The sequence below is a fragment of the Thalia democratica genome, chromosome 4, assembly GCF_965202585.1.
Source record: "Thalia democratica chromosome 4, ktThaDemo2.hap1.1, whole genome shotgun sequence".
Classification (NCBI taxonomy): Eukaryota; Metazoa; Chordata; class Thaliacea; order Salpida; family Salpidae; genus Thalia; species Thalia democratica.
Window position 1 is genome coordinate 48113452 of NC_139168.1, and position 25919 is coordinate 48139370.

Below are 25919 nucleotides of genomic sequence, written 5' to 3' on the forward strand. Positions count from 1 at the left end.
ATTTTACAGACATACAAAAAACGAACTAAACAAAAGTAATTATATTTAAAATTTGGCTAAAATGCAATATAAACTAAGACCGTACTAAGTGTATATTGCGTCATAATAAAAACATCAGGATTATTTATTTTAGTATGTTTTCAGCAACCTAATGTATTCTACGCTTTAAGTTTATCAAGATAAGGGTTTATTTAATCACATTTTAATCACAAGACAGTGTTTCGCTCTTTAGGGCTCTTTAGTTAAAGATAAACCTTCTTCAAATACATTTCTATTTAGATAATATTTAATTCATAACCGAAAACAACTACTTGGGAAAACATTGTCGTGTAATTACAATCTGATTAAATAAAGTCTCAAAAAACTTATCTTGTTTTGTATACATAGTTTGAGAACAGTCATCGTTCAATTTTAGATTATAATTATAATATCAAAAGTAGGAATACTATAGAATAGTTTAAAGAAAAAGTCGGCATGCATGTGGTAATCAAAGGCACAGAAGTAAAAGTATTCAGTTTTAGTTACACGTAGAAGGCATTATTAAAGGGTACATCATATGTTTGTTCTTAATTAACACGTATATAAACTTTTTTCTGATATTTTTTCTTATAACTTTAACTTTTCGATAAAGACTTAGCTTTTAAGATAAAAAGCTTAAAAAGCAATAGGTCACTTATGTACTTTTTATACTCCATTTATTAAATTTCCGTGTTAATTTGAACAGTTAAAAATAATCTTTGCATACATATATTTGTTCAACTATATGCACATTGCACACATATATAAGTAAAGTCTATATAACGAGTAAAAAAAACAAAACATCCTTTTATTTTTGTATCACAATAATTTTAAACAGAATAAAAAAAGGTATTTATATAATATTTAAAATATTATGCTTTACTTTTAAAAGTTTTATAAATGCTAACAAATTCTTTTTTAATCAGTTTTCAGCGTTATGCTTATATTCTAATTTACTTACAATTACTGTAAGCTTAAAGGTGTTAAACTAACTTGTGAGTTAGATAAAATTTATTGTTTTTTATTATACATAATATGATACTTATGCTTTTATAGTTGTCATGAGTTCTTTTAAAGAATATTAACAATGCCACATACTTCGAAATGATATTTTTTGTTCTAAATCTGATGTCCCGGGTAGCTTCAGATTTCCACTACTTTTTTTGTGTAGCTTGAGAAACTCGAAAATAATTTTCATAAACATGGATATCTGAAGCTACCCGATGTTCCTAGTAAGTATTCGTTTTTAAGCTTAGTGCAGAAATCATTTATCCATATCTATTTAAATTCCATGATAAATGTATTGAATGTTTCTTGAGTCTCTTAAACTTGTTGAGGTGGTGCTAATTTATAATAATACTATAAAAAATATGTAATCAATTTTAGACCTATTTCTCTTTCCTCAAACTTTTAGGTAACACACTTGCTTTTGCCAAGAAAACGTTTATCGTTGCACAGGTATGAGACTGATGTTTTTTATCATGAAAGTAATAAACTTTGAAAAGGCAGTCAACTATGTAAAAAAACTAAAAATTTAATAAAAAATATCTGCTCAGGTCATCTATTAAGCAGCAAACATAATTGCTGTAAATACTTAACTTTAAAAGTTTCTATAAACTAAACTTACATTTGCCATTTAAACTTATAAATATTAAAACTATAAGCTAGTGACCTACCGGTCACATAAAATTAAGACCAAGCCGAAACCGAGTCCAATTAAAAAATAGGCCTCGGCCAGATTCGGAATTTAGAGAAAAAAGTCGGATTTAGATTTCGCTTTCAAATCAATACTAAACAACTAAGTATTAGTTATAAATAAATAAAATATCATGATTAAGTTTTGTTATAATAAATTATCTTATAACTTTAACAGTATTTTATATTAATTTTTTTACAGCTTTTTATAAACAATTTCTACTGCTCTTAACACAGTGAGTGTTCTAATAAATTCTAGTGTAAAAATATACTTTGTTACCTTTTTAATCCTATTAGTAGAGCTTTCTCTTGAAATAAATCGCTTATAAAGTAAAGCGTCCCAAAAAAATCGTTTTGAAATAAGTCTCGCCTGTTATGTAAAAACCCTGTCCACCGATTAAAGAAGTCGCCTAACCTTATCATAAAATGTTTAAAAAGTAAACTAAAACTGATTTATTTAGTTATACAAAAAAAAACAAATATAAAAAAGTATTGGTTTGTCATGCAAGGAAAGAATCACAATTACTTTGAATTAATCAATCAACATGCTTTTATTGATACAACCATGCTTTGGTTTACAAATAAAGAGCAAATAGAAAGTTTACCTATGTCTTTTTCATGAAATATTTTATTAAATAGCAATGAGAAAACATAAACAAATATTTGTATACCTACAATATTACAATTTTTAAAAGTACTGATACTGTGAATTTGTTTAAGCTCGATAGTTTACTTTTGTTTTTTAGGGAACGTTTTCTTATAAAACTTGTGTGTTTAAAACGTTTATATAAAAACTTTTTTCGACAAAATATTTGTTTTACATAATTGTATTTTAATCAAATTTTGAATAACATATGCCAAAACTAATAGTAAATTCAAAAACAATACGAGTAAAAATGCATATACTTTACATTGTGAGTGAGATTGTTAATGTTTTTGAACACGACATTTTAACATAATTATTAGTATAAAATTCAAATACTTAACAACCGTCTTAGTTTTGTGCTTCAGTATCTCTTGGAATTGAATGTAAGTAGTTTATATTTTGGTAGTTAAAAATGTAAATTACTTTACTTTTATTATGATTTGATAGCTGTCGGTTTTAACATCAAGTTTTCTTTCTTTTATTAACTATTAATTTAAAGTAATTATGCTTATCTTTCGTAAACACACATGTACACCTAGTTTAGTCTCTATACTTTTCTTACAGTATTTATTTTTTACAGAACTCCTTTGAAGTGTGTTGACTTATTAATGCACAGAAACAAATAATAGTTTAATAAAGAAAGAGTACTGTGAAAATTTTCTTATTATTAATGGGAATATAACTATTAATGTAAGATTTTTACAAGTGATATTTTGATGAATTATCAATTATCTTAAAAATTTCAGTTTTTAAATAACCTAACTTATTTTTCGACATACATTATACTGTTTTTAATAAAAATAGTAAAAAAGTTTATAACAATACAAAATTACACAATATTCTTTATTTATTACACATTTTTCTGTGTGTTATCACACTTCAACCCCGCTCCGTAAAATATAAATTTTTTAAGGAAATAATAGAAGCTTAAGTAGGTATATATATATATGTGTGTATAAAAAATAAATACTATTGTAAGTGATGGTTAATAATAGATACTATACATATTGTGAAATCCCACTGTTATAAAGATTTATAATATATAGTCTACAATAGTATATAGTATTTATTTTTAATACACACACACATATATATATATATACCTACTTTAGCTTCGATTCTTTCCTTACAGTATTTATATTTTACGGAACTCCATTGAAGTGTGTTAATCCGTTAACACACAGAAACATGAGTTAGTGTAATAAATAAAGAATACTGTTTAATTTGTTATTATAACTTATTCCAGTGTACTTGTTTCGCTCGGATCTTTGTTAAAAAATGCTTAAATTTTTATTTTCGAAAAGCTAAAATTTTTTTTATAAATAAGTATTTCAGGCAAGCAAATTTTGACGAAAACTTTGAAGAACTTTTGAGTACTATTGCTACTCAAACGGGCAAAAACTGGTTGTATTTAAACTTACATAACTTCTTAAATAATCTAACCAGAAAGCAAAGTTAGCAAATGTTTTTGGTTCATTTTCTCCAGATTTTAAAGCTTTCCTCCAAGTTTTTAAAAGTACACACTTTTGAGTCTATTTTTAATTTAAAGTTAAGTTTAAGATAAGAAGCTGTGTTAAATAGAATAAAAACATTAAAAAGATACTCTAAAAGTCTAAAGCTACTTTAAATGTGTTTTTTAATATAAAAAATGTTTGATGATGACAAAATAAAATCATTTATACGATAGATTTTTTTGAGTCAAACCGAATTTTACTACTTAACATTTAAAAATTCCAGGTTTTTTGGTAACCCTGAGAAAAGTAACAAAATCAATTTTTAGATAAAGAAATCAACTTCTATCTTATTACGTTAAACACTTAGTTTGATTATCTATTCAGCAAAATATTTTTTTATAGTCAATGGCCGCTTGTAACCCCCTTTTTCAGCCCACTGTGCGTAATCTTATTTGTAAAGTAGCTGGAAAGTTTATGTTAAAAATTGTAGAAAAAAATCAAAATGTCAAAAAGTACTATCAAAAATTATATATATATGATCTTCTTTTAAATAGAAATTTTCAGAAAAAAATCTAAACTTTACACACCTTTAACCAACATTTATTGTGAGTTGCACAAATTTTGATTGCTATCAGAGTTGACTACTTTAAATTTAAGCTCGATAACTAAACTATGTAATTTTTTTTTTTTGACATTTCGTCAAATACTCAAAGTACAAAAAAAATTAAGAAAATAAAAAAAAACTACAAGGAATAGCATGATCCTTAACAACTTATTATGTTTATTAGATATCAAATACTTTTTTGTCAGTTTATAACAACCATTTGTAAAACATTATATTAAAAAATATATATACGTATATAAGTCAATAAAAACAGAGAAATACACAAAAAGTAAACTGAACGCTTTTTATGTTTATACCTCAAATAATAGTTAAAAAAAAAAAATTAAAGTAAAAAAAAACTAAATTTCTAACAGTTAAACAATTATATTAGAGTTTTTAAATGATTGGACTAACAATGTAATTACATAAAAAAAAATATACTGAGCTTAAATAAATACACTAATTAATTTAAACCATGCTGAAGACTTTTGCTGAAGACTTTTACATCGACTTAGACTCTTCATTTTAAAAAATTACAATGAATTGATAAGTAACTATATAATGCACTTTAGTTTTTGATTCAGTAAATGCGCATGATAATAAAAAAGTTAAAGAACTAATTTTTGGTTAAAACAATTTGTGATGTATACTTTTTATAATGAACAGGTAGCATAACATACTTGGTGAATTTAACTTGTAAATAAATAGTTATAAATGTAAGTGCAAAATTAGTTTAAATACAGTTAAAAGGGAAAAATGCTTAGTAAAAACTGTATGTGGAAAACAGTAACATAAATATTTTCAAAAAATTATAAGATTGCAGTATTTAAAGTTCAGTACAATTTTGCATATAAAATTTTTGTTTAGTCATTTTATGTCAAATATGGCGAGTCAAGGACAGCAACTCCAGCGCATACGCCACCGTCTTTGTGAACACTTGATTTGGACCTGAGCAAGTGTCCTGATTGTTGCTTGTTAGATACCAAATTCTCCCCTTTTCTATAAAAGAAGTTTTGTTAATTGAAATACTCGTCAGAAAGCAATAAAAAGATAGTTTTATGAGAATTAAAACTTTCGGTTGTGAATTTTTTAGTGAAAATTAATGTTAATAGCAACTTTAAAAGAAACCTCTTTAAATTATAACAAGTTTAACTATAAAATATTTAAAGGTCTTAAAAATAAAAATGTATTTTTTATCTTATTTATTGTAACTTGATGCATCTGCTTTGAAAAAGTACTGTAATACTATCAAAAAAAAGCTTGAAATAGTTAGATAGAAAATAAAATAGTTATATATAAAGAAAGTTCAAATTTAAGGCTGTATGTTTTAATTTTTTTAATAAATCATACATAAGTACAATTTTTAAATAATTTTTTGTATACTATATTCTTTCAAGACTTTATTATGCAAACTAAGTTTCAGTCAAAGACCTCGTTAGTGCTTATATAAAAAATCTAGAAAGATATGTAACAGTCATGAAAAATAGTACTTAAACAAATGAAAATCTTTACTTAAAAACAAAACAAATTAAATTTTAATCTTAGGGTTGAATGTATGATTAAGTTTAAATTTTGGTTAAGTTTCAAATTCAAAATGATAATAACAAAATGCTTATAAGAACCTAGATGTAGGCTTATTTTTTTCTTATTGTAAGTTTTCAAAATAAACATTGTTTAAATAAAGTTGTTATTATTAGTAGTAAAATAGATTTAAGTTAAAATGCATTCTAATGTGGCTAATTCGAATTGTGACGTAGCTATAAAAAAAAAACTTTACCATACACTCAACCTTAAAACTAGAATTCAATTTGTTTTGTTTTTAAAGTAAAAATTTGTTTTTATTTATTTAAGTACTATTTTCCATGACTTACGAGGTCTTTGATCGAAACTTAGTTTGCATAACAAAGTCTTGAAAGAATAGAATATATTATTGCTCCTCTAGAAGTTGAGATATTTCTTTTTTTTTTTTCAAAAAAACAAAATATAAAATGTAATTTTTGTATGCAATTTTTTGAAAGTTGGTCAAGGGCACGATTAAATGCTTTATTGTAATTTTCTAGGCTTTACCTTAAAATAACTAATAATAAGATTAATTAAATAGAAAAGTCGACAATAAATTTTAAGTACTTTTGATTACATCTTCTTATAAACTAATAACTGTAGAACTAAAATCACTTAAAAAAATAATTATTTGTTTCATTATAGAGTTTATTATTAGTTTAAGTTCAAAATATTTTTAGTTCTGTAGTTATTAGTTTATAAAGTATGTAATCGAAAGTACAAGCTATTAACATGCAAAAAAAAATATGTAGATATTTTATAAAAATTGTTTTATACTTAGTTATTTACCTTTTAAGTATAAAAATTAAACTATTAGCTTATAATTATATTTAATAAATACAAAATACTTATGCACGAGTGTAAAACACATTTGTTCTGGACGCTTGCTTTCTTAATTATGTACTTTTGTATAAGCTATATTAAAAAGATCTAAATCTTTTTTTATTAAATTCTTATGATAAAAAAAATATATTTGTAGTTTTTTTATTCACAAACATAAACTACGGAAAAAGGTAAGTTTAGTTGTATCTTTTTAAAACATTGAAAAACAATAAATAAAAAATAATAAATAAAGTGCTTGTAGTAAGAAAACTAAAACACACTTTTTTGTGATAAATAAAAAAGAGAAAAGTTAATTTTTAAGATATAAAAAAAAAATTAAGACTATTTCAAGGCTTAATTATAGTAAGACTGTTTTTATACTTCTACTTAAGTTTATAAAACTTACTTTTATATTTTAGGTATATTATTTAACTCATACGATTTGCTATATGTTTTTATTTTTTAAAATAACACAGAAATTAACTTTAAGTCTCAATAGTAACTAAAAACTATAGGATTAATTCGGCCTTTGTATGCAATATCAACTATTAGATTTTAACCTATAATTTTTAGTTACTATTGAAACTTAAAGCGTCTAATGTACATACAACTATAAAATACATACTGTTTGTAAGATAATAAATACAGTATAACAAAATTATAACAAATTATCTTTAAATTATTACCTACTTATAACAAAAAACTAAAGTTTACATTACATACTTTAATGTTGCAAAGTTTTACTATCTGATCATAACCTAAACAGCTAATATTTAAACATAAAACTGATTGCGTTGAGTAAATTTAATTATTGTTTTAATATTTTACACCATTTGCGATTTTTTAAACAGCACAAAAGTTTAAAATATGCAGAAAAACTTTAATACTACTAAGTGCGTCAAAAAGAATTAAAATTAATTACATTAATCTTGTACATACTTCTAAGGGTAAAGTAGAGCCAAATGTATTTTGTAAAATCAAAGGCAGCTTAGATTAGTTAATTAGTTTTAAGTATATTGAAAGGAATAAATGTTGTTTAGATTATAATTGATCTTAAGTTTTTTATCTTAACTATTACTTTTTAAAAAAAGTCAGTTTATGTGAAAAGTGACTTCTAATTTTTTATTCTAAAGCAATATTCATTTTATTTATGCTTTGTGTAGATGATAAAGAAACTTTATAGCTTAAGTTATTTTAACAAAGTCTCAGTCTACTTTAAAAATAAAAGAAAAAATTGAATTAAAAGGTCTTAAAAAAAAATCTAATGGCTTTAATATAGTTAAAACTTGGTCTACTTACAAATACAAAAAGGTTTTGTTGTAGTAACCAAGTTAATAATACAACTATATTTCTACGCGCTTAATTTATTTTCATATGTTTTTATTATATTAATAAAACTTTACGTGTGCATTCTTAATTTATGTTAAAAGTTGTTAATAGTAACAAAGTTTCAAAAAATATTCCGATGAAACTAGTACTATTTTAATTACTTAACTGTAGTACAACAACAATTATTAAGTTTGTTTAATAATTCAATTTAATTGCTTAAGTGACTTTTTTTGAATAAAGCTACCATAAACTAATACTTGTATTAAACTGTAAACACATAATAAAAACATTATTTAAGAATATATATATATATATATATAGGTGCGTGAAAAAAAAAGTTAACAGTAAGGTAAAAACTATGAACAGATAGACTATAACGAAAAACCTTGAAACTAAATCTAATTACAATTTGTTTCCTTAAAACTTTTCTTTTCAAAAAGATACTAAATTAATAAAAATGAACTGTATTAAACTTTCAAAACTTTAAAATGTTCACCATACAAAACTTTTAAAATAAATCAATGGTACAAATTAGCATAGTTTCCTGGATTTAGAGCTTTTTTGTTTGCGCTTATGTAAATTACATGCTAGTTCACGAAAGACCTCTAAATTATGGCAAATGAGATACGATGTACTGGTTGATTTATCGAGCATATTATTGTTTAAACAATATTATAAGCACCAGCGATTTTAAAACGGAAAACGCATGTGCAGAGTTTATAAATCCTATGAATGACTGAAAACTACGTGAGTTTACATAATTTAGTTTTGGTCTGGCGGTTTTAATGGTTAATACCTTTTTAAAGGCTGTAAACAAAGCCACAGTCAGGGATGAGGAATATATTGGTTCAACGGGAGTTTCTTTCAAAACAAGATGGCAATAGCACAAGTATAGCATTTTCAAGAAATAACATGCAACAGCCCTGGCTAAATTTGCTATAACAAATAACACTGAGTTCTCTGAAATTAAATGGCAAGTGTTATATAAATCAACTGCTCAGTACATAGAAAGGCAGATAATTGTTTAATTTGCAATCTAGAAAGAATGGCTATTACTGAAGCAGATAGAATTGAAAAACTTAATATAAGAAAAGAGTTACTTTTATGTGCCCCCATTTTAGATCTTGTTAATTCTAATTTATTAATTATTGTTGTAATTTCTTTTATATTTATTACACCACCCTAAGTTTTATTTTATTAACTTATTTTATTTACTTATTGAGCTTTAAAAATCTGCAAAAATCAACTCATAGCTTAGTTACAACTCAACAAAATAAGACTAAATTGTCAAAAAGGTGATTGACCCTTCCCCTATGCCCTTAACATAACAAATTCAGTGACAAGTTTTAAAATAAGTATTATATCTAATCTATTACTAGTATAAAAACTTAATATATATTACTAAACACAAGTGTGCAATTTAATTAAGCACAAAGTAAAAACATTATAACCAGAAGATTTATAATAAAACGACTTGCATTGTCGTGTTTTATTGAAGTTTAAAATGAAACGCTTATACGAGTATTAAAATAAGTAAAAAAAGTTTATTATAGCATTTTGACTAATACTTAAAATTGATACATAATTATAAATCCTAAACTCTAAATAAATACAGTGATTGTTTATGTCATATCAGATTTAAAAAGCTTACACTTAAATTGAAAAGAAACCTTCAAAATTTTGTTCTTGTAAAGAAAAATTAATTTTACCTAAAATTTGTACACCTACAAAACTTAATACTTATATCTTAAAGCTTGGTTTTAGTCTTATGAATATCTCTAATAACTTTAAACAAACAGTAAAATATATAAATAAACTGCTAAGAGTTTTAATCTAAAAAGTATTTGGTATAAAGCCTTTAAATTAGAAATTAAAACAGTTCAACCAACTAAGCTATGGAATACATAGCTGATGTAAACGAATTCAAACAAAGATCTAAGTTGTTAAACTAAACTGTAATGTTTAAACTGTATTTTTTTATGAATTTTCATAATTATGACGTATAAAATCTACTCAAAATAAAAAATGAAGATTCTTAAATTTTTTTAGAGATTCAACAAAACGTTTTAAGCATTTATTTTTACAAATACTGACTGATTTTATCTTTAATAACTAAATTTTGTTTAGAAAAATAAATTCACATCTCAATTTGGTCTTAAAAATATTTCTTAATTTTTTTTTTATCAAAATTTTGAAGCATTTGAACTGGGAAAAACTGAGATTCTCAAATTTTTAATAAAAAAACTGGTTTAGCCTGACGTTTTTAAACTTTTTAAAAAAAAACTGATTTAGCCTGACTTAGCCTGATTTAGCCTGACGCGCACGAACCTTTATAACTAAGTATATATATTTGTGGGGAACAGGTCAAAATTGAACGAAGACAAAAAAGCACGAGGTTACTAAATTGTACGAGAACAAAACTGCACAAGTTTACAAAGATACTTTTGCACGAAGACAAATTTGCACGAGGGCACAAAATTGCACGAGGGAACAAAATTGCACGAAGACAGTTTTGCACGAATGTAAAAAAAAAACGGAAAAAAATTAAATAAAATATAAATTAATAAAAAAACAAAAAGAAAAAAAGTTATTGACCGAGGAGGGTAAAAGTTAGGGGTAACAGTAAAAGTAAAAAAAAAAATAAATATAAAAACAAATTACCGACCGAGGGTGAGGGTAAAAGTATAACAAAAAAAAATTTAAAAAAATAAAAAAAATAAAATTAAATTAATAAAAAATTCAACCTTTGCGAAATTGTCTGCTTGTGCAAAAGTGTCTTTGTGCAATTTTGTGCACTCGTGCAATTTTGTCCCCTCGTTCAATTTTAAACGCTCGTGCAAATTTGACAGCTACCCATATTTGTGTGGTTCATTTATTGTATTCTTATTTAAAGCTCAAATCATTTTAGGTAAAACAGTGTTAGCTAAGCAACAATCGTTGAATGAACTTTTGATAACTTAGTTTATAAAGGTAACCATTTAAAAGAACATTAAATGACTTTTTATTATAACATCTGTGGTTTTACAGGCAATTGGATATTCTAACTTGATTAAATATAGTATAACTATTCAAATATTTATTATGACTTTAATAAGATTACCTTTTTCTTTAAATAAACTCAAAAGTAGTTAAGAAATTAAATTTTTATTATCTGAATTATATGGAAGAGAAAAAATAGGACTTACTAACAATATAATAATAAAACAAAACGCAATTATATAAAAAAAATATAAAACAGTACGCAAAAAAAAAAACAGAACTCTTGCACAACTATGATTCAAAGGACCTACACTAGTAGTACTACACTTGTTTTCATTATATTGAATATTTTATGGTATTTTTGTTTTTTGGTCAACCAAATTTTAAATAACAAGTTATTTATCCCTTTGTAGTCATGTAGTTAATGAGTCTTATTCCTTGCTTAACTTTAATTACATAAATAAAATGTTTGTACAAAATTCTATTTTTTAAGTATGAATGACAAGTGCTTGTCATTACTTTAGTAGTATAAAAACTAACGAGATAAAAACTCCGAAAATTCCAAGCTCGCTTATAACGTCAGAAATTTTTGGACTGTGGTCTCTGACGATGTAATTTTTCGTAGATGCCGGACGAATCTTGTCCATTATTACGTAAGCACACCTACGTTCATCTTTTCCTATTTCTTCTAACCTAGTCCTTAACTCATCATCGTATAAATTGTTACCTGAGTATTTTTTAGTTTTTTGTAAAAACGCTATTGAAAATTTGAAAAAAAAAAATACACATGTGGTTTACTATATAATATAAAGTTATAAATTTAAAACTAAGAAAGATAAGATATAAATTAACCCGACCGGATCCTAATTTTTGGATCCAGTAGATTACTACTTTAAATTAAAATAGCAATTTAAAATAAAATCTCAAATTTTTAGATCAAAAATGTTTTGCACTAAGATAACCAGTATTAGGTAAGCTCTAAAAAATACAAATGTAATTTCCTAAAAAATAAAGAATAAAATATGAAAATACAGTTAAAATTAGCTTAACTCTTTATTGAAAAACAAAAGTTAAAAGCTACTAAAATTAAGGTTTAAGGTGTTGAGAAATTTTAGTATCTGTAACATTTAAAAAAGTTTTGAAATATTTTAATTAAAAAAGTGTTTGAAAATTGCTATTATACATACTAAACTCCTACTGAAACAATAGCAATGTTAAACTTATGCTAAAACCTTGTAAATTTTTATTTAATCAAAATGAGATTGTTTATATATTTTAACTCTAGAGTGTATAAAGTTTTTGTTTATAAACATATTATAATTCGATTTTATATTTTCATAACTACTTAAATTGAGAAAATTTTACTACTCACTTTTTATTTTGGAAAAAATAATAAAATTTATATTACAGTCAAAAACACGAAGATTTTAATAATTTTTTTGTTAGTTTAAAATATAATTAACATTTTTCAATTTTTTATTTCAATAATTTGAAGATATATCTATTGGCCTACCTGTAGTAAATTAATACTTAGTAATACTTAGTAATGCGTAGTAATACTTGTAATTTCTTTATTTAAAAATGTTTGTTTATATACTGATAGTAACTATTGACAAGTAAAACGCACTATCTATAAATAACTTAAACATAAAAAGTATTGTTTTTAAAGTAACTCTTTATTATATTTTAATTAGTTTGTAAAAACATTTTAAGTAAAAAATTAACAAGTTATTAAAGTATAATACAAAGTTTCAAACTGTAATAAAATTAGCTACAAAAACGGTTGAATTTTGAATATGAATTAGTTTAATTATATCCTACCTCCACCTTCTCTTTGTGGTTTCAATACAAAATTTTCAGGATTTTCAATCGCCATTTTGACTGCTTTTTCTCCTTGTTCGTTCTAAGAAGATACAAAAATTGAAACGAAAAAGCAACTTATGTATTATAAAAAAATACTTAAATCTAGAGTTTCCTTTTTTTAGTTTTAAAATGTCATACTGGTTTAATAAACTCGGTTTTGAATAGTCGTAAAAAAATACATAGAATAACAAAATCTTTTTTTCAACGTAATCTAAATGTCAGAGGATAGTATAAGATTTTTGTTTTATTATTTAACTCTGTTTAAAAGATTAATGAATAAACTATAAATAAAAAAATATAGAAATTAAAATACTCATTAACTTTTAAGTTGAATAGGTTCCTTATAGAAGATACAAACTAAAAATAAAAATTTTTAGTTTTACTAAAAATCTATCTCACCTTATGTTTTTCAAATTATTTACTTAAACTTTTTGTATTTTTCGAGAATTCTAAAATGCGTAACTAAACGAGAGTGCGTAGATTAGCGAGAAATGACTGTTGTAAGTTTTGTAAGGTTGCCGATAAAAGTGTACGGCGAAAAAAAAAATATGTTTAGTTTTCTATTACAATTTAAAGTTTTACTACAAATATTTTATTTAAGTATTTCAAGGTTAGGGACCTTAATTTTTCAGAAAATATTTTTGGCATGATTGTAAACACTCTCTCGTAAGAAATTATAAATGAAATTAAAACAAAATATGACTAAAAATAAAACTTTTTTGGAAATAAAAAACTTTAGTTTATAAATTTAGAAAACCCATTCGGAAACTATTTATCAATTAGAAAACTGAAAGACATAAAATAAAATGATTGTTAAAAAACTGTTGCATAAGACATATTTTTATTGAAACTGTATTTGCTGTTTTAATTTATTGGTTTCACAAGAAACTTATCAAACTTTTTTAGTTTGATCTGTTTATATCTCAATAGTAACTTTAAAACTTAAAAATTTGTAAAAAATAACATATAGCTTTGTTAAAGATCTACAAAATGATAAAGACAAAGTAACTGAAAGAAAAAAGTTTGTTTCCCCTCACACAACCTTAAGTAGATTAAATAATTTTAGATAAGGCTAAATTTTATAAACATATTATTACTTATATTCTTATATATTATTACTTATAACTGTTGAAATATAGATTTTGTCGTTTGCTAACGTTTGCCAAAAAATCCTAGTGAAACAAGTTCACTGGAATATAAATAAAAACAAATTATACAGTATACTTTTTTTATTGTACCGACATATGTTTCTGTGTGTTAACGGATTAACACACTTCAACTGGGTTCTGTAAAAAAATTATTACTGTAACGAAAGTACAGAAGCATAGAAAAAAGTAGGTGTATACATTTTTTCATTAAAATTAAAATAAAATAATTTCTAAAAATTCTACAGGTTAATAGTTAATAATAGGTAAAATACTTAATGTAAAATAACAGTCGGATTTAACATTAAGTATTTTATCTATTATTAACTATTAACCTGTAAAAATCTGTAGAAATTATTTTATTTAATTTTAATCTAAACACGTATACACCTACTTTATTCTATGCTTCTATTCTAACGTTACAGTAATTATTTTTTACAGAACCCAGTTGAAGTGTGTTGATTCGTTAACACACAGAAACATATGTTAGTACAATAAAGGAATTATAGTAATACTGTTTTATACTTCATTTAAAAATTTTAGTATTGAATTCTAAAACATTAGGATCTAAATAAAATAAGCGCTTTAAAACACGGTTTCCGAAACTTATTCTTATAGACGCCCTCTTGGCGGAAACTTAAAATACAATCCACCTGATTTTTCATGATATAGCTCATTTACTTATTACCTACCCACTTACTCTTTAGCCGCTTTACCAATTAATGCCACCTCGTATTAATCGCTTCTAAAGAGACAACATTGCCTAGTTTCGGAAATCCTGCTTTTAGTTTAAAAAAAGACACTTTTAATACAGTTTGAATATAAAACTAACCATATCAAGCGAGTACAACTTTACAAAGGTGCTTCTGATTTCATTTGCTACCTTGCTGTCACTGATATACTTCTCAATAACACCTTCTTGGGTGAGCACCTGCTGAACTTTCTTACTGCCAACCAGCTGATGCCCCACACTTGGAGACTTAACTGCTCTGCTTTTTTCAATGAGAAGCCTCATATCCCAGTGCTGTTGTGCAACATAACTACTTACAAATATTAACTTTGATAATGTTGTAAAATTGATGCTAAATTAGTAGAAGCTTTAACAAAGTAATATCTTATTACTAAATAACTCTACAGCCTTAAAAATATCATTCCAAATAAATGTAGTAAGTTTATTTAGAATAATAAATTTTTAACTTCATAAAACGGATCATAGTAAACTATAGTTTTGCTACCGCTAAAGTATTTCGTCATCATAAATCACAACTTAGTACTTTTGAACTAAATTAATTTTGTAATAAAAAATAATTATTTTTAATGTCAGTTTACTTGTTAAAGTTTTAGAATACTTTAGATTGGCTAATTGAAATATATTACTAGTTAAAAAACAATTTAGATAAGCTTACTAGTAACCAGCATATTATATTTAGCAAACAAGTAGTATAAAAATCCATTTAAACACAAAAAAAAGTCAGTTAAAAAATTCAACAATATCTCATTCTTACAAAATAAAAGTTTTTTAAACTTGAAAACCTAAAATATTTAAAGGTGCAATAATTATAGAAACTTACTTTAATAGTTTACAAAAAGAACTTATAGCTTATTCTATTAATTATAAAACATTATATGATAACATATAAATTGAAAATACAATTAAAAAATAAATTCTTTTAAATTCATAACAATCGAAAAAAAAACATAAACTTTGTCACAACACGTTTGTCAAAATGACATTTAAAACTTCAATTCTTGTAATCGTTAAACTTATTACAGCATTTAAAATTAAGTAAAATCAACAAAAACTTCAAGTTATTGTAAAAGAAACGATATACTAATAGTAGTATTATGGCATTAAAATTTTCATCTTAATAACATTTTATTTTTAAAATAGCTAGTCCACTTAACTTACTCTAGCTTAACAAGAATTAAAATAACCTGAGTCATTCTAAGTTTGTGGAAAAAGTAAATCTATAACTATTTTAAGCTAGATTGTTATGTAAACTTATTATAGACTTAAAATGTTATTAAAAAAAAAACTAACATTTTTGATTGATCTAAACAAAACTCATTTAATTTAAACCTAAACTGTTTAGAGCTAACCCAGTATTTTTCAACAAAGTTTCAAATTAGTTGAAGCTGGTTACAGTTATCTGCATATCTTAATACTAACCTCAGTCAGCATGAGGGAGTTACAACCCATAGAATACTTTTTTTAAATTAGTAACTTAAATCCAAAAAAAAAATTAAGTAATTCCAAGACCAATTTAAAAATTAATAATTATTTTATAAGTGAACTCTTAAAAAAACGGAAAACTAACCTTTTGTTCAGGAAAATGCTCTGGCATATAACCGCATCTAAAGTAAGTAACTGCAACCTCAGTTCCATTACTAAGTAAATAAAAATTATAGAATATAAATAAATTTTGAAAACTTTTAAGAAAAAATATTTTGACATATAAAATTGTAAGAAAGTTTTGTGTAGTATTTAAATTAAATACCAAGTGCAACTTAAAATAATTAGTAAAAATGTATTGCTATCTTCAGCAAAGCTAATATGTTTTTGCATTCTTTCAATATTCACTAGACTGCTCCGCAAGATCATCAAAAAGTTTCTGAGACAATCTACGATGTTTCGTACGAGACTAATAAGGCAGACATAGTTACAATAAACCACTTATTAGTCTAACAAAGCGGCCTCAAGTACTTAGCAGTGAAACATTGTTTATTTAACCAAAAACTAATTACAAAAATAACAACAACATTTTTAGAAAGTGCACATTATTTAAAAGTATTAACTATTCTATGCTAAAAATTATCAAGATCTGAAAAATTAAAGCTTCAAAATTTGTAAAAAACGTAGTTAAACTACTAATTATATTTTGTAAATTAACACTCTATAAAGTAGGTATTTATTTATACTTGCTATAATGGTCATTAAATACTTTTTTTATATAAATCCTGTTTATGTTTATAGAAAACACATGTTTATTTCTAAAAATTATCTTCTAATCTTTTTAAGTACTTATATATTTTCAAAACTCAATAGAAATGTGCTACTTATAGCATAGAAAACGTAGATAGTTATTAATAAACTGAATACTACTTAAACTGTTGTTGTAGATTTTGTTTAATAATTTTAAGATGCAAGTGGTACTTAAATTTAGATATTACTTCTAAAAAAAATGTGTACATTAAACATATTAATTAAACATTTATTTCTATACCTATAAGTTAAAGTTAAATAAATACTCTGTACATTTAATAAACTACAATTAATTAAGTTAATTCAGTTTTAATTCATATGACTTTGAAAAACCAATTTACACTTACAAAAACAAAAAAAGCTTACAGAAATAATCTGCGATCGTTGCTTAGAGACAGATGATCAGTTGCTTTGTTAAAAACTACTCGTCTGACTTCAATATCTGAATTATACTCATAAATTTCATATTCCAGAGCTCTTTGATCAAAAACATTACTCTCTCCCTCGCCAACAAAAAAAACTATACACGCTTCTGTATTGCCATAAGCTTTCCATGCGTCAACTAGGCCTTTTCCTACAATTTATAAATCATATTGTTAGCTACTATTTAGTGTAAATGGGTAGGATTCTAACATGCACAAAGGGTCAAATATGCACAAAGACACTTTGGACAAAGGGTTAATTTTGCATGAAGACACTTTTGCACAGGCTGAAAAAAAATGTAATTATCTTTTTTTTTTTACTATTACCATTACCCCTAACCACCCTCGGTAGGTAAGTTTTTTTTTTTTTTTATAATTTAATTTTCATTTCTTTTTTATTTTTTTTGTTTTTTTTATTAGGTTTTTTTTTCTAACACTGTTACCCCTAACCCTTACCCTAGTTAGGTAACTGTTTATTAATAGTTTTTCTGCATTTTTAATTTTTTCTAATTTATTTTTACTATCACTGTTACCCCTAACCTTTACCCTTGGTCGGTAACTTTTTTTTTAATGTATATTTTTTTTAGTACTCTCATGCAAAAGTGTCTCTTCGTGGATATTTGACCCTTTGAACAAAAGTGTCTTCATTAATATATGACCTGTTCCCAGTGTGAATAAACATATAATTTAATAAAACTATAGAAAATAAACAAAATGTTGATTGAAAATTCAACTCACTTTAATTAAACTGCAAAGTATTAAGTTTAGTCAACTAAAAAAGTTTATTTTAGCAAACTATAAATATACCTATGTTTTCCAAAGCTTTATTAGATGGTATTTTTTCAGCAAGAGACTTCAATGGTTGCTTTTTGAGAATGTTGTGGTATAGCTGCTTAGTCTTTCTTGTGCCTACTCCACTAAAACTGGATGCTATTGTGTTTATTTCGACTTGCTTGAACTGATCAGTTACAGAATCTAACATATAATCAGTCCGAAATATTCCCAGTGTAATCATCTGTTTTTGTAAATTTATTTAAAAATTAAAATTAATACATATCTAAATAAGTGGAGCTATTATACTACATATCAATTTAACTTATAACTTTTTCTGTAATTCAAAGAAAAGCTACATTTATAAAACATCAAATAACTGTTAACAGTTTTTAAAGAAAGATAAAAATGCAAAAATATATACTTAATTACTATTAAAGGAAGGTTTTTGAACGTATTTATATACGATTTGCAACTTATTAGTAATAGATTATTCATTTTGTTTTATATTCTATTACACAAAGCTTTTCAAAACTATACGAGTTTCATTCTCAAGTGATAAATGTTAAATTATATTTGAAAAAATTTTGGTAAGTGAACAGCTTAAAAAATAACTTTAAATTATGACGTATGAATAAATTCAAAAAATACAAAATTTAGAGATTTAGCAAGTTAAACTAAAGTAAAGATATATATTAATTGAGGAAGGGCGACCTAATTTAAATACGAAAATAGCATTAAATGGAAAAGAAAAATTATTAACAATCTATTAAAAAACATACCTTTACTTTAGTTTTACTTTCTAAATCTCTAAATTTTGTATTTATTTTAATTTATTCATACGTCATAAGTTAAAGTTTTTTTTTAAGCTGTTCACTTACCAAAATTTTTTCGAACTTCATTTAGCATTTATCACTTGAGAATGAAACTCGTATAGTTTTGAAAAGCTTTGTGTAATAAAATATAAAACAAAATGAATATTATATTAATAGTAAGTTGCAAATGGTATATAAATATACTTAATTCAATTTTATTTCTCTACGGAAGAAAATCACTTTTTTTACAAGTTGATATAACAAAAAAGATCTTTAATTTTAGTAGTAGTAGCTGTTTACTGCTGTTTAACGTTCTATGTTTTTTTTTATATAAGAATAAAAAATCAAAGAGTTTACTAGTTTATTAGGCTCTTCATAGAAGCACAAATTTAAAAAGATACAACATTATTTCATTACAATATATCCTTTCCGTTAGTTCCTATAGTTTTTTAGTTATTCTTCTCAATTTTTTTTTATCAAATTATAACTTAATAATAAACAGTTGTACTGTAGGAAATTTATAAACTTTAAGTATAAATACTTTTTGTAAAAAATATTTAATTAGTGTTTGATAGGGTCAGAATTGTTCCCACTGAAAACTGGTAATAGAAAGAATAGTAAATCTGGAGTTGTATTATTATCTAAAAAAAATATAAAAAACATACTGGAGGATAATTATAATACAAAATACTAACTTGTTTTTGAAACGGTTGTGTTTCCATGTAAATTTTGAAAAGCTTTGCCATGAAATCATCAGCCTTCACTACACTAAAAATGAGCAAGTTAAAGTACAAATTTAAAAACTAAATATTTGAAGTTTTAGAAAATAATAAAAAACAAAACAAACCGTATACTTAAAATATTAACTAACCAGAATACTCTAGTTTTAAATAATTTTGATCAGTATATAAGTTGCTTTTTGATATACAGTTTGAATAACCTTATTATACATACTAAGCTTTTCAACTTTAGAATTTTTAATTTATTTTAAATTACTTAGCATTCTCGGTCAGCTGCTAGATTAAGGTAAAAATTTGAGAAGTAATAGTACATCAATACAAAAGAGTAATTCCTTAACATTTGTTTACTTATTTACTAACAATGATTAATTTTTTAAAACACATATATAAATAAAAATAAACTATAATGAGCTATGTGTTAAATAATTCTACATACTCTTTTGCTCATTTAAGACAAAAATAAATTTTCATTAAGAGGAGATTGATTAAGGTCATAAAGGAGTAACCACTTTTTTCACAACTTGATCTTATTTGGAAGAGTTTTAACTAAGCTACAAGTTATTTGTTACTGAATTTTAGAAATTAAAATAATTTATGAGATATAGCAGATTAAAGTCTTAAAGTACAATAGGCTCCTTATTGGAGGAGAAAACTAAAATGGTAAATGAATAGAAATTACTAAAAACTATCTTCTATCTTTTTTTGAGAAATTTTAAAATTTTATATAAATTTTTCTTGCAATATTTATAAAAACCTGTTGTGACAATTTAAGAATTTAAAAAAAAATTGACAAAAAATCAATATACTTTTTGTTTATTTTTGTCATAAAATTTTCAATTTTTTATTTTCTATTATCAAATTATTAATTTTAAATCGTACATAAAAAATTTTTAAATTCTGGCAAAAATAGTCTTAATTAAGTACAATGATCAAACCTTTCAATAGAGTCAGAAAGAAATTGGAAATCACAGCTAAGCTTGTGCATTAGCAAATTTATGTCAGATTGTATGTTAACCACCTGCTCAAAGCTCTTTTTTGGGATGGGAGATGGTAAAATTGTAAACGGAATATGATTCAACCTCTAAAAGTAAGTTATGTTTTTGTCTGTTACAATATTAAAATTAAATACTATAATAAAAAATATTAAAATTATAACCAAATTTCACATCTATTATAAATGACAAAAGAAACAAACACAAGCTGATCACAAAAACTGTACAATCTAAGGTTAATTGGAAAAAAAAACATAAGAACAAAGATCAAACTGAAAAAATATCTTAAGTTTTGAAAAAATGTTGGTACTACTAAAAACATTAATCAGTATACGCAGGGAGACAAGTCATTTTGCGCGAAGACAATTTTACACAACGGGTCAATTTTTCAAAAGTGACAATTTTGCAGGACAGTAAAAAAATATTATTTTTAAATACCAACTAAGGGTACGGGTTAGGGGTAACAGTGATAGGAAAAAAAGGAAAAAGATAATTAGAAGAAAAAAAAATTGTTACTAACCAAGGGTAAGGGTTAGGGGTAACAGAGATAGTAAAACTCTAATATATATACTTATATAAATTTTCAACTAGGGCAAAAGTGTCTTTATGCAGAAGTGACTCTTTGTGCATTTTTAACACCTACCCATATACAGAGTTACACAAAAAACATCATTACCTACAGTTGAATAAAATTTAAGTTAGTTTAATAAATCTGTATATTTATATGATTTATATATAGATCATGTTTAGATAAATAGTAACTTAGAAAGTCTACAAAACTTGATCTTTAAGATTCCATGGTCTACTGAGCAAAAGCTTTTTATACTTAATGCTTGTTTTTTAAACAATTCAATCCACAATACGCTAATCATTAAAGTTCAAGTATTTCCTAAGCTCTATTTAAACTATCGCAAAATCTTATTTAAAAAAAAGAAACAAGCTATGTTGTAAAAAGCCTAAAACATTGAAGTTTATACCACAAAAAATTGTTTAGTTTATTTAAACTTTAAAAATGTGCTACATATGAGCTTTTTGGCTCTGTAAGTACACTAAGTACTATTAGTAACATTCTCCAAATTGCCAAAAATTATCCTCAACTATTAATAATTTTTGCTTAGTAGTCAATGGCATCTCCAAGGTCAAATTTTGTAGAAATCATATCATAGAAATTATCATACCAAAAATTCACCTACAAACAGTAAGCAATATCACTTAAGCACAAATATTTCAAGATAAATACCTAACAATTTCTAATTTTACTGTACATACAGTCGTAAAAGCTTGTATATGTCCTATTGTAAATTTTTAAGTTTTTTATAAAAACAAATTATACAGTAATCTTCCTTTATTCTACCAACATATGTTTCTGTGTGTCAACGAATCAACACACTTCAACTGGGTTCTGTAAAAAAATAATTACTGTAATGAGAGAATAGAAGCATAGAATAAAGTAGGTGTATACATGTTTTCATTAAAATAAGATATTTTCTACAGATAATAGTTATTAATAGGTAAAATATTTAATATCAAATCCGACTGTTATAAAACTATATAATATTTATGATTATTAAGTCTAAAATAAGTAAAGTAAGCTAAATTACACAACAAAACAACAAATTATAATATAAACAAACAACTAACGTTAATGGGAAAGATAACTGATTCAAAATTTATGGCCGTTAACTAATAAAAAATACATTCATTGCAACTAATAATTACGTCACAATGTAAACGAGGTTATTTAAACTATTTAATTTGTATTGCAAAGATCATTAATTTAGTTTTTATGTAATCTATTATGAACAAAAATAAAACATTAACCATTAGATAGAGAATCAATTAAATTTAATAAAACTTAACGACGGTGAAGGCAATAAAAGTCACAGAAACTCGATGTAACAAGTATATTATATATTGAATGTTTGTAATGATTGAATCAAGGTTATATAGAATTAAGAAGCAGATTTAGTTCAAATGTAAAAATCAAAAATGAAAAAATTAAACTTTAAGAAAAAGCCAAAACAGAAAAAAAACAAAAATTTTTATTGGGCTTACAATTTACTGACCGATAACTAATTTACAACGACATACATAAAATCATAATGAACTAAATTAAATATATATTGTATTTTATAATTAATAAAATAATTAGTTGGTAAAGTAGGAGTCGGCTGTTTAATTTAAATATCTCATACAGATATTTTAAATATTTAATAAGTAAGTTGTGTTATATATGAAAGTTAAAATGTAAAACAACAAGGTAGTCATATGCTAAGTATAAACCTGCAGTAAAAGACCTACTAGCTCTCTTGGACGTAGTAGGTAAAAAAGCACGGTTTATCTGTGATTTGAATACAGGCTTCCAATTAAACTTGGAACTTAACATATAAAGGTGTGAAGAATTATAGTTGGAGGGTAAAGTTCCAAGTTTAATTAAATAGTTTAAATAACCTTGTTTACATTGTGACGTAATTATTAGTTGCAATGAATGTATTTTTCATTAGTTAACGACCATAAATTTTGAATCAGTTATCTTTCCCATTAACGTGAGTTGTTTGTTTATATTATAATTTGTTTTTTTGTTGTGTAATTTAGCTTACTTTACTTATTTTAGACTTAATAATCATAAATATTATATAGTTTTATAACAGTCGGATTTAATATTAAATATTTTACCTATTAATAACTATTATCTGTAGAAAATATCTTATTTTAATGAAAACATGTATACACCTACTTTATTCTATGCTTCTACTCTCTCATTACAGTAATTATTTTTTTACAGAACCCAGTTGAAGTGTGTTGATTCGTTGACACACAGAAACATATGTTGGTAGAATAAAGGAAGATTACTGTATAATTTGTTTTTATTTATATTCCAGTGAAGTTACTTCACTAGGATCTTTTGTTAGCAAACAATTAAAACTATATTTTGAACAGTTACATAAATCTATAGAAATTTAATAAAAACATTTTAATTTACATATTATTACTTTTATTGAAAGTGGTAACGCTATATTTAATTAAAAATTTTTATATTTCTAAACATAAAAAGACTGATAAAATTATTAACCATCCTTTTAAATATCATAACATCGAACATATCAAAATAAAATTATAAATATAAAATAGACAACAAAGTTAAAAATTAAAATGTCTAAATAGCTTTAGCTTTACTTTAAATTTTTTAAATATTTTTTCATTTATAATACTAACATTAACAGGCAAGCTATTTTTATCTTTCATTACTATTCCATTAGAACAAGCAAAATCACAACCATTTTCAGCAAGAATTTGAATGTCATCTTCTTTTAAAGTATCGATTATGTGTTGTAATATCATTATTATTTTTAGTAATATACGCTTTCTTTTTTCTGTTGATATATTTTTTTAATGAATTTATAATAGCATTTTTATGTAATTTTCATAGTTAACTTAGTAAAGCATTAAAATTATTTACTATTGTTTACTGGCAATAATACATAAAATTGTATACTAGATTTTTTAATATTTTATTTTTATAGAATATTAATAACTTCATTATAGAAATAAACAATTTATAGAAAAGAAATAAAAGCATATAAAAATTGCAAGTAATTTAAAATAAGAAATCATGTTTTTTTTCCAACGATAAAACTAGAACTAAAAAGAATTAAAATATTTAAGCATAATTAGGTTTTATCAATTAAAGTTTATTTTTTAACTGAAATAAACTATAAACTAAACAAAAATATTATCACCTTTTGATAAACAAAAACAGACATTTTAGAAAACTTTTGTTATCTTATTATTGCAAGTTTATTTTTTCAAAATAAACTTGAACTTACAACTATGAAGGACTTAAATTTCACAGCATTTAAACTTAAAGTAGATACTCAGTTTATTATGTAACAAAGAAGAGTGTTTTTAGCTAGGTATTTTATTGTTTGTTCATTTATACTTTCCTACTTTTAATAATAATAAAAAAAATTGATATAACTTTACCCTTTGCAGCAATAAACAACTTCTTGGCAATAGCAAGTGTGTACAACATATGAAATTCTACTTGTTACATGAAAATTTAACTCTTAGTTGTCCTTATAACAAACAAAAACAACCTTGGTGACACGCCATCTTGAGAAAACTCACAAGACTAAAATCTCAATAAAAATAACCACAAAGTGTGGGAAAATCTTGAAGCTCAAATCCTGAGCAAATGTTCACTGGCACTACAACAAAAAATTATCATACCAAAAATTCACCTACAAACAGTAAGCAATATCACTTAAGCACAAATATTTCAAGATAAATACCTAACAATTTCTAATTTTACTGTACATACAGTCGTAAAAGCTTGTATATGTCCTATTGATAACTTTCATTTTAAAGCATCCAAAATCTAAATCATTTCATTTAGAATTAATTACCTAACAACACACTAACTATATAAATCAACAACTTAATATTGAATTCAAATGTTTTTTTTCTACAGCTATATTACTTGGTATTTTTAATTAAAGAAAATTATATAGCTTACAACAGAAAGACTTTAGTATTTAAGAAAGGACAATTTTTATATTTTTATAATTTACTTTACCTACTGTTAAACTTTAATTTGTAAAATATAGTAGCTTTTGAAAAACCAAAGAACCCCCTAATAAAAATTACTACTTTCTGAAAAATTTTAAAGAAGTTGCAGTTCAGGTGTAAAGACTTTTTATGTTAACTAATATTTGCTGATGCTTGATGACAATGCAGTATCTTTGAGCAAAACATGTGGAAACAAGCAAAAAAATTGAGAAAAAAACGCTTGGTTTTAGACATTTAGCGAATAAAAATTATAGCAGATGAAGAAAACAAGTTTGACATATAAAAACTTAAATTTACATTAATTTATTTTAAAATGAAGTGAAACTTTTAGTTTCAATAAAAAAAAAACTTTATTTAAAGTATATTTTTCTAACGACTTCTTACTTTTGAAAACAAAATAATTTAAAAGAATAAATTTAGAAAATCTGTCTAGTTCAGTTTAGAGCAGGGTTTCCCATTCAGGGTTGCTACTTGCTGGCACCCCTAGTTGATGCAAGGCAGCATCCCAGGGG

The 25919-nt window shown here is 24.3% G+C and overlaps 1 protein-coding gene across 1 annotated transcript; it reads right to left on the bottom strand.

The window, feature by feature from the left end:
* Nucleotides 1-4899: 4899 nt before the first annotated feature.
* Nucleotides 4900-24207, bottom strand: LOC145833785 (glutathione synthetase-like). The gene is made up of 10 exons (XM_082940965.1): nucleotides 24055-24207; nucleotides 20782-20927; nucleotides 19802-19874; nucleotides 18328-18535; nucleotides 17465-17672; nucleotides 16434-16503; nucleotides 14948-15139; nucleotides 12929-13010; nucleotides 11648-11834; nucleotides 4900-5416 (listed from the first exon to the last, which is right to left on the bottom strand). Exons 1-10 carry the CDS (start codon nucleotides 24178-24180, stop codon nucleotides 5290-5292), a joined length of 1419 nt encoding a protein of 472 aa, XP_082797091.1. The 5' UTR covers nucleotides 24181-24207; the 3' UTR covers nucleotides 4900-5289.
* Nucleotides 24208-25919: the final 1712 nt, after the last annotated feature.

What these genes read in the sequence shown, in the direction of transcription:
- LOC145833785 (XM_082940965.1), bottom strand. Translation starts at nt 24,180, where the DNA reads ATGATATTACAACACATAATCGATACTTTAAAAGAAGATGACATTCAA. An exon ending in AAAATAGCTTGCCTGTTAAT is followed by an intron (nt 20,928 to 24,054) that starts GTTAGTATTATA and finishes ACTTACTTTTAG; the next exon opens with AGGTTGAATCATATTCCGTT. An exon ending in ATTTTCGGAGTTTTTATCTC is followed by an intron (nt 5,417 to 11,647) that starts GTTAGTTTTTAT and finishes CTTCTTTTATAG; the next exon opens with AAAAGGGGAGAATTTGGTAT.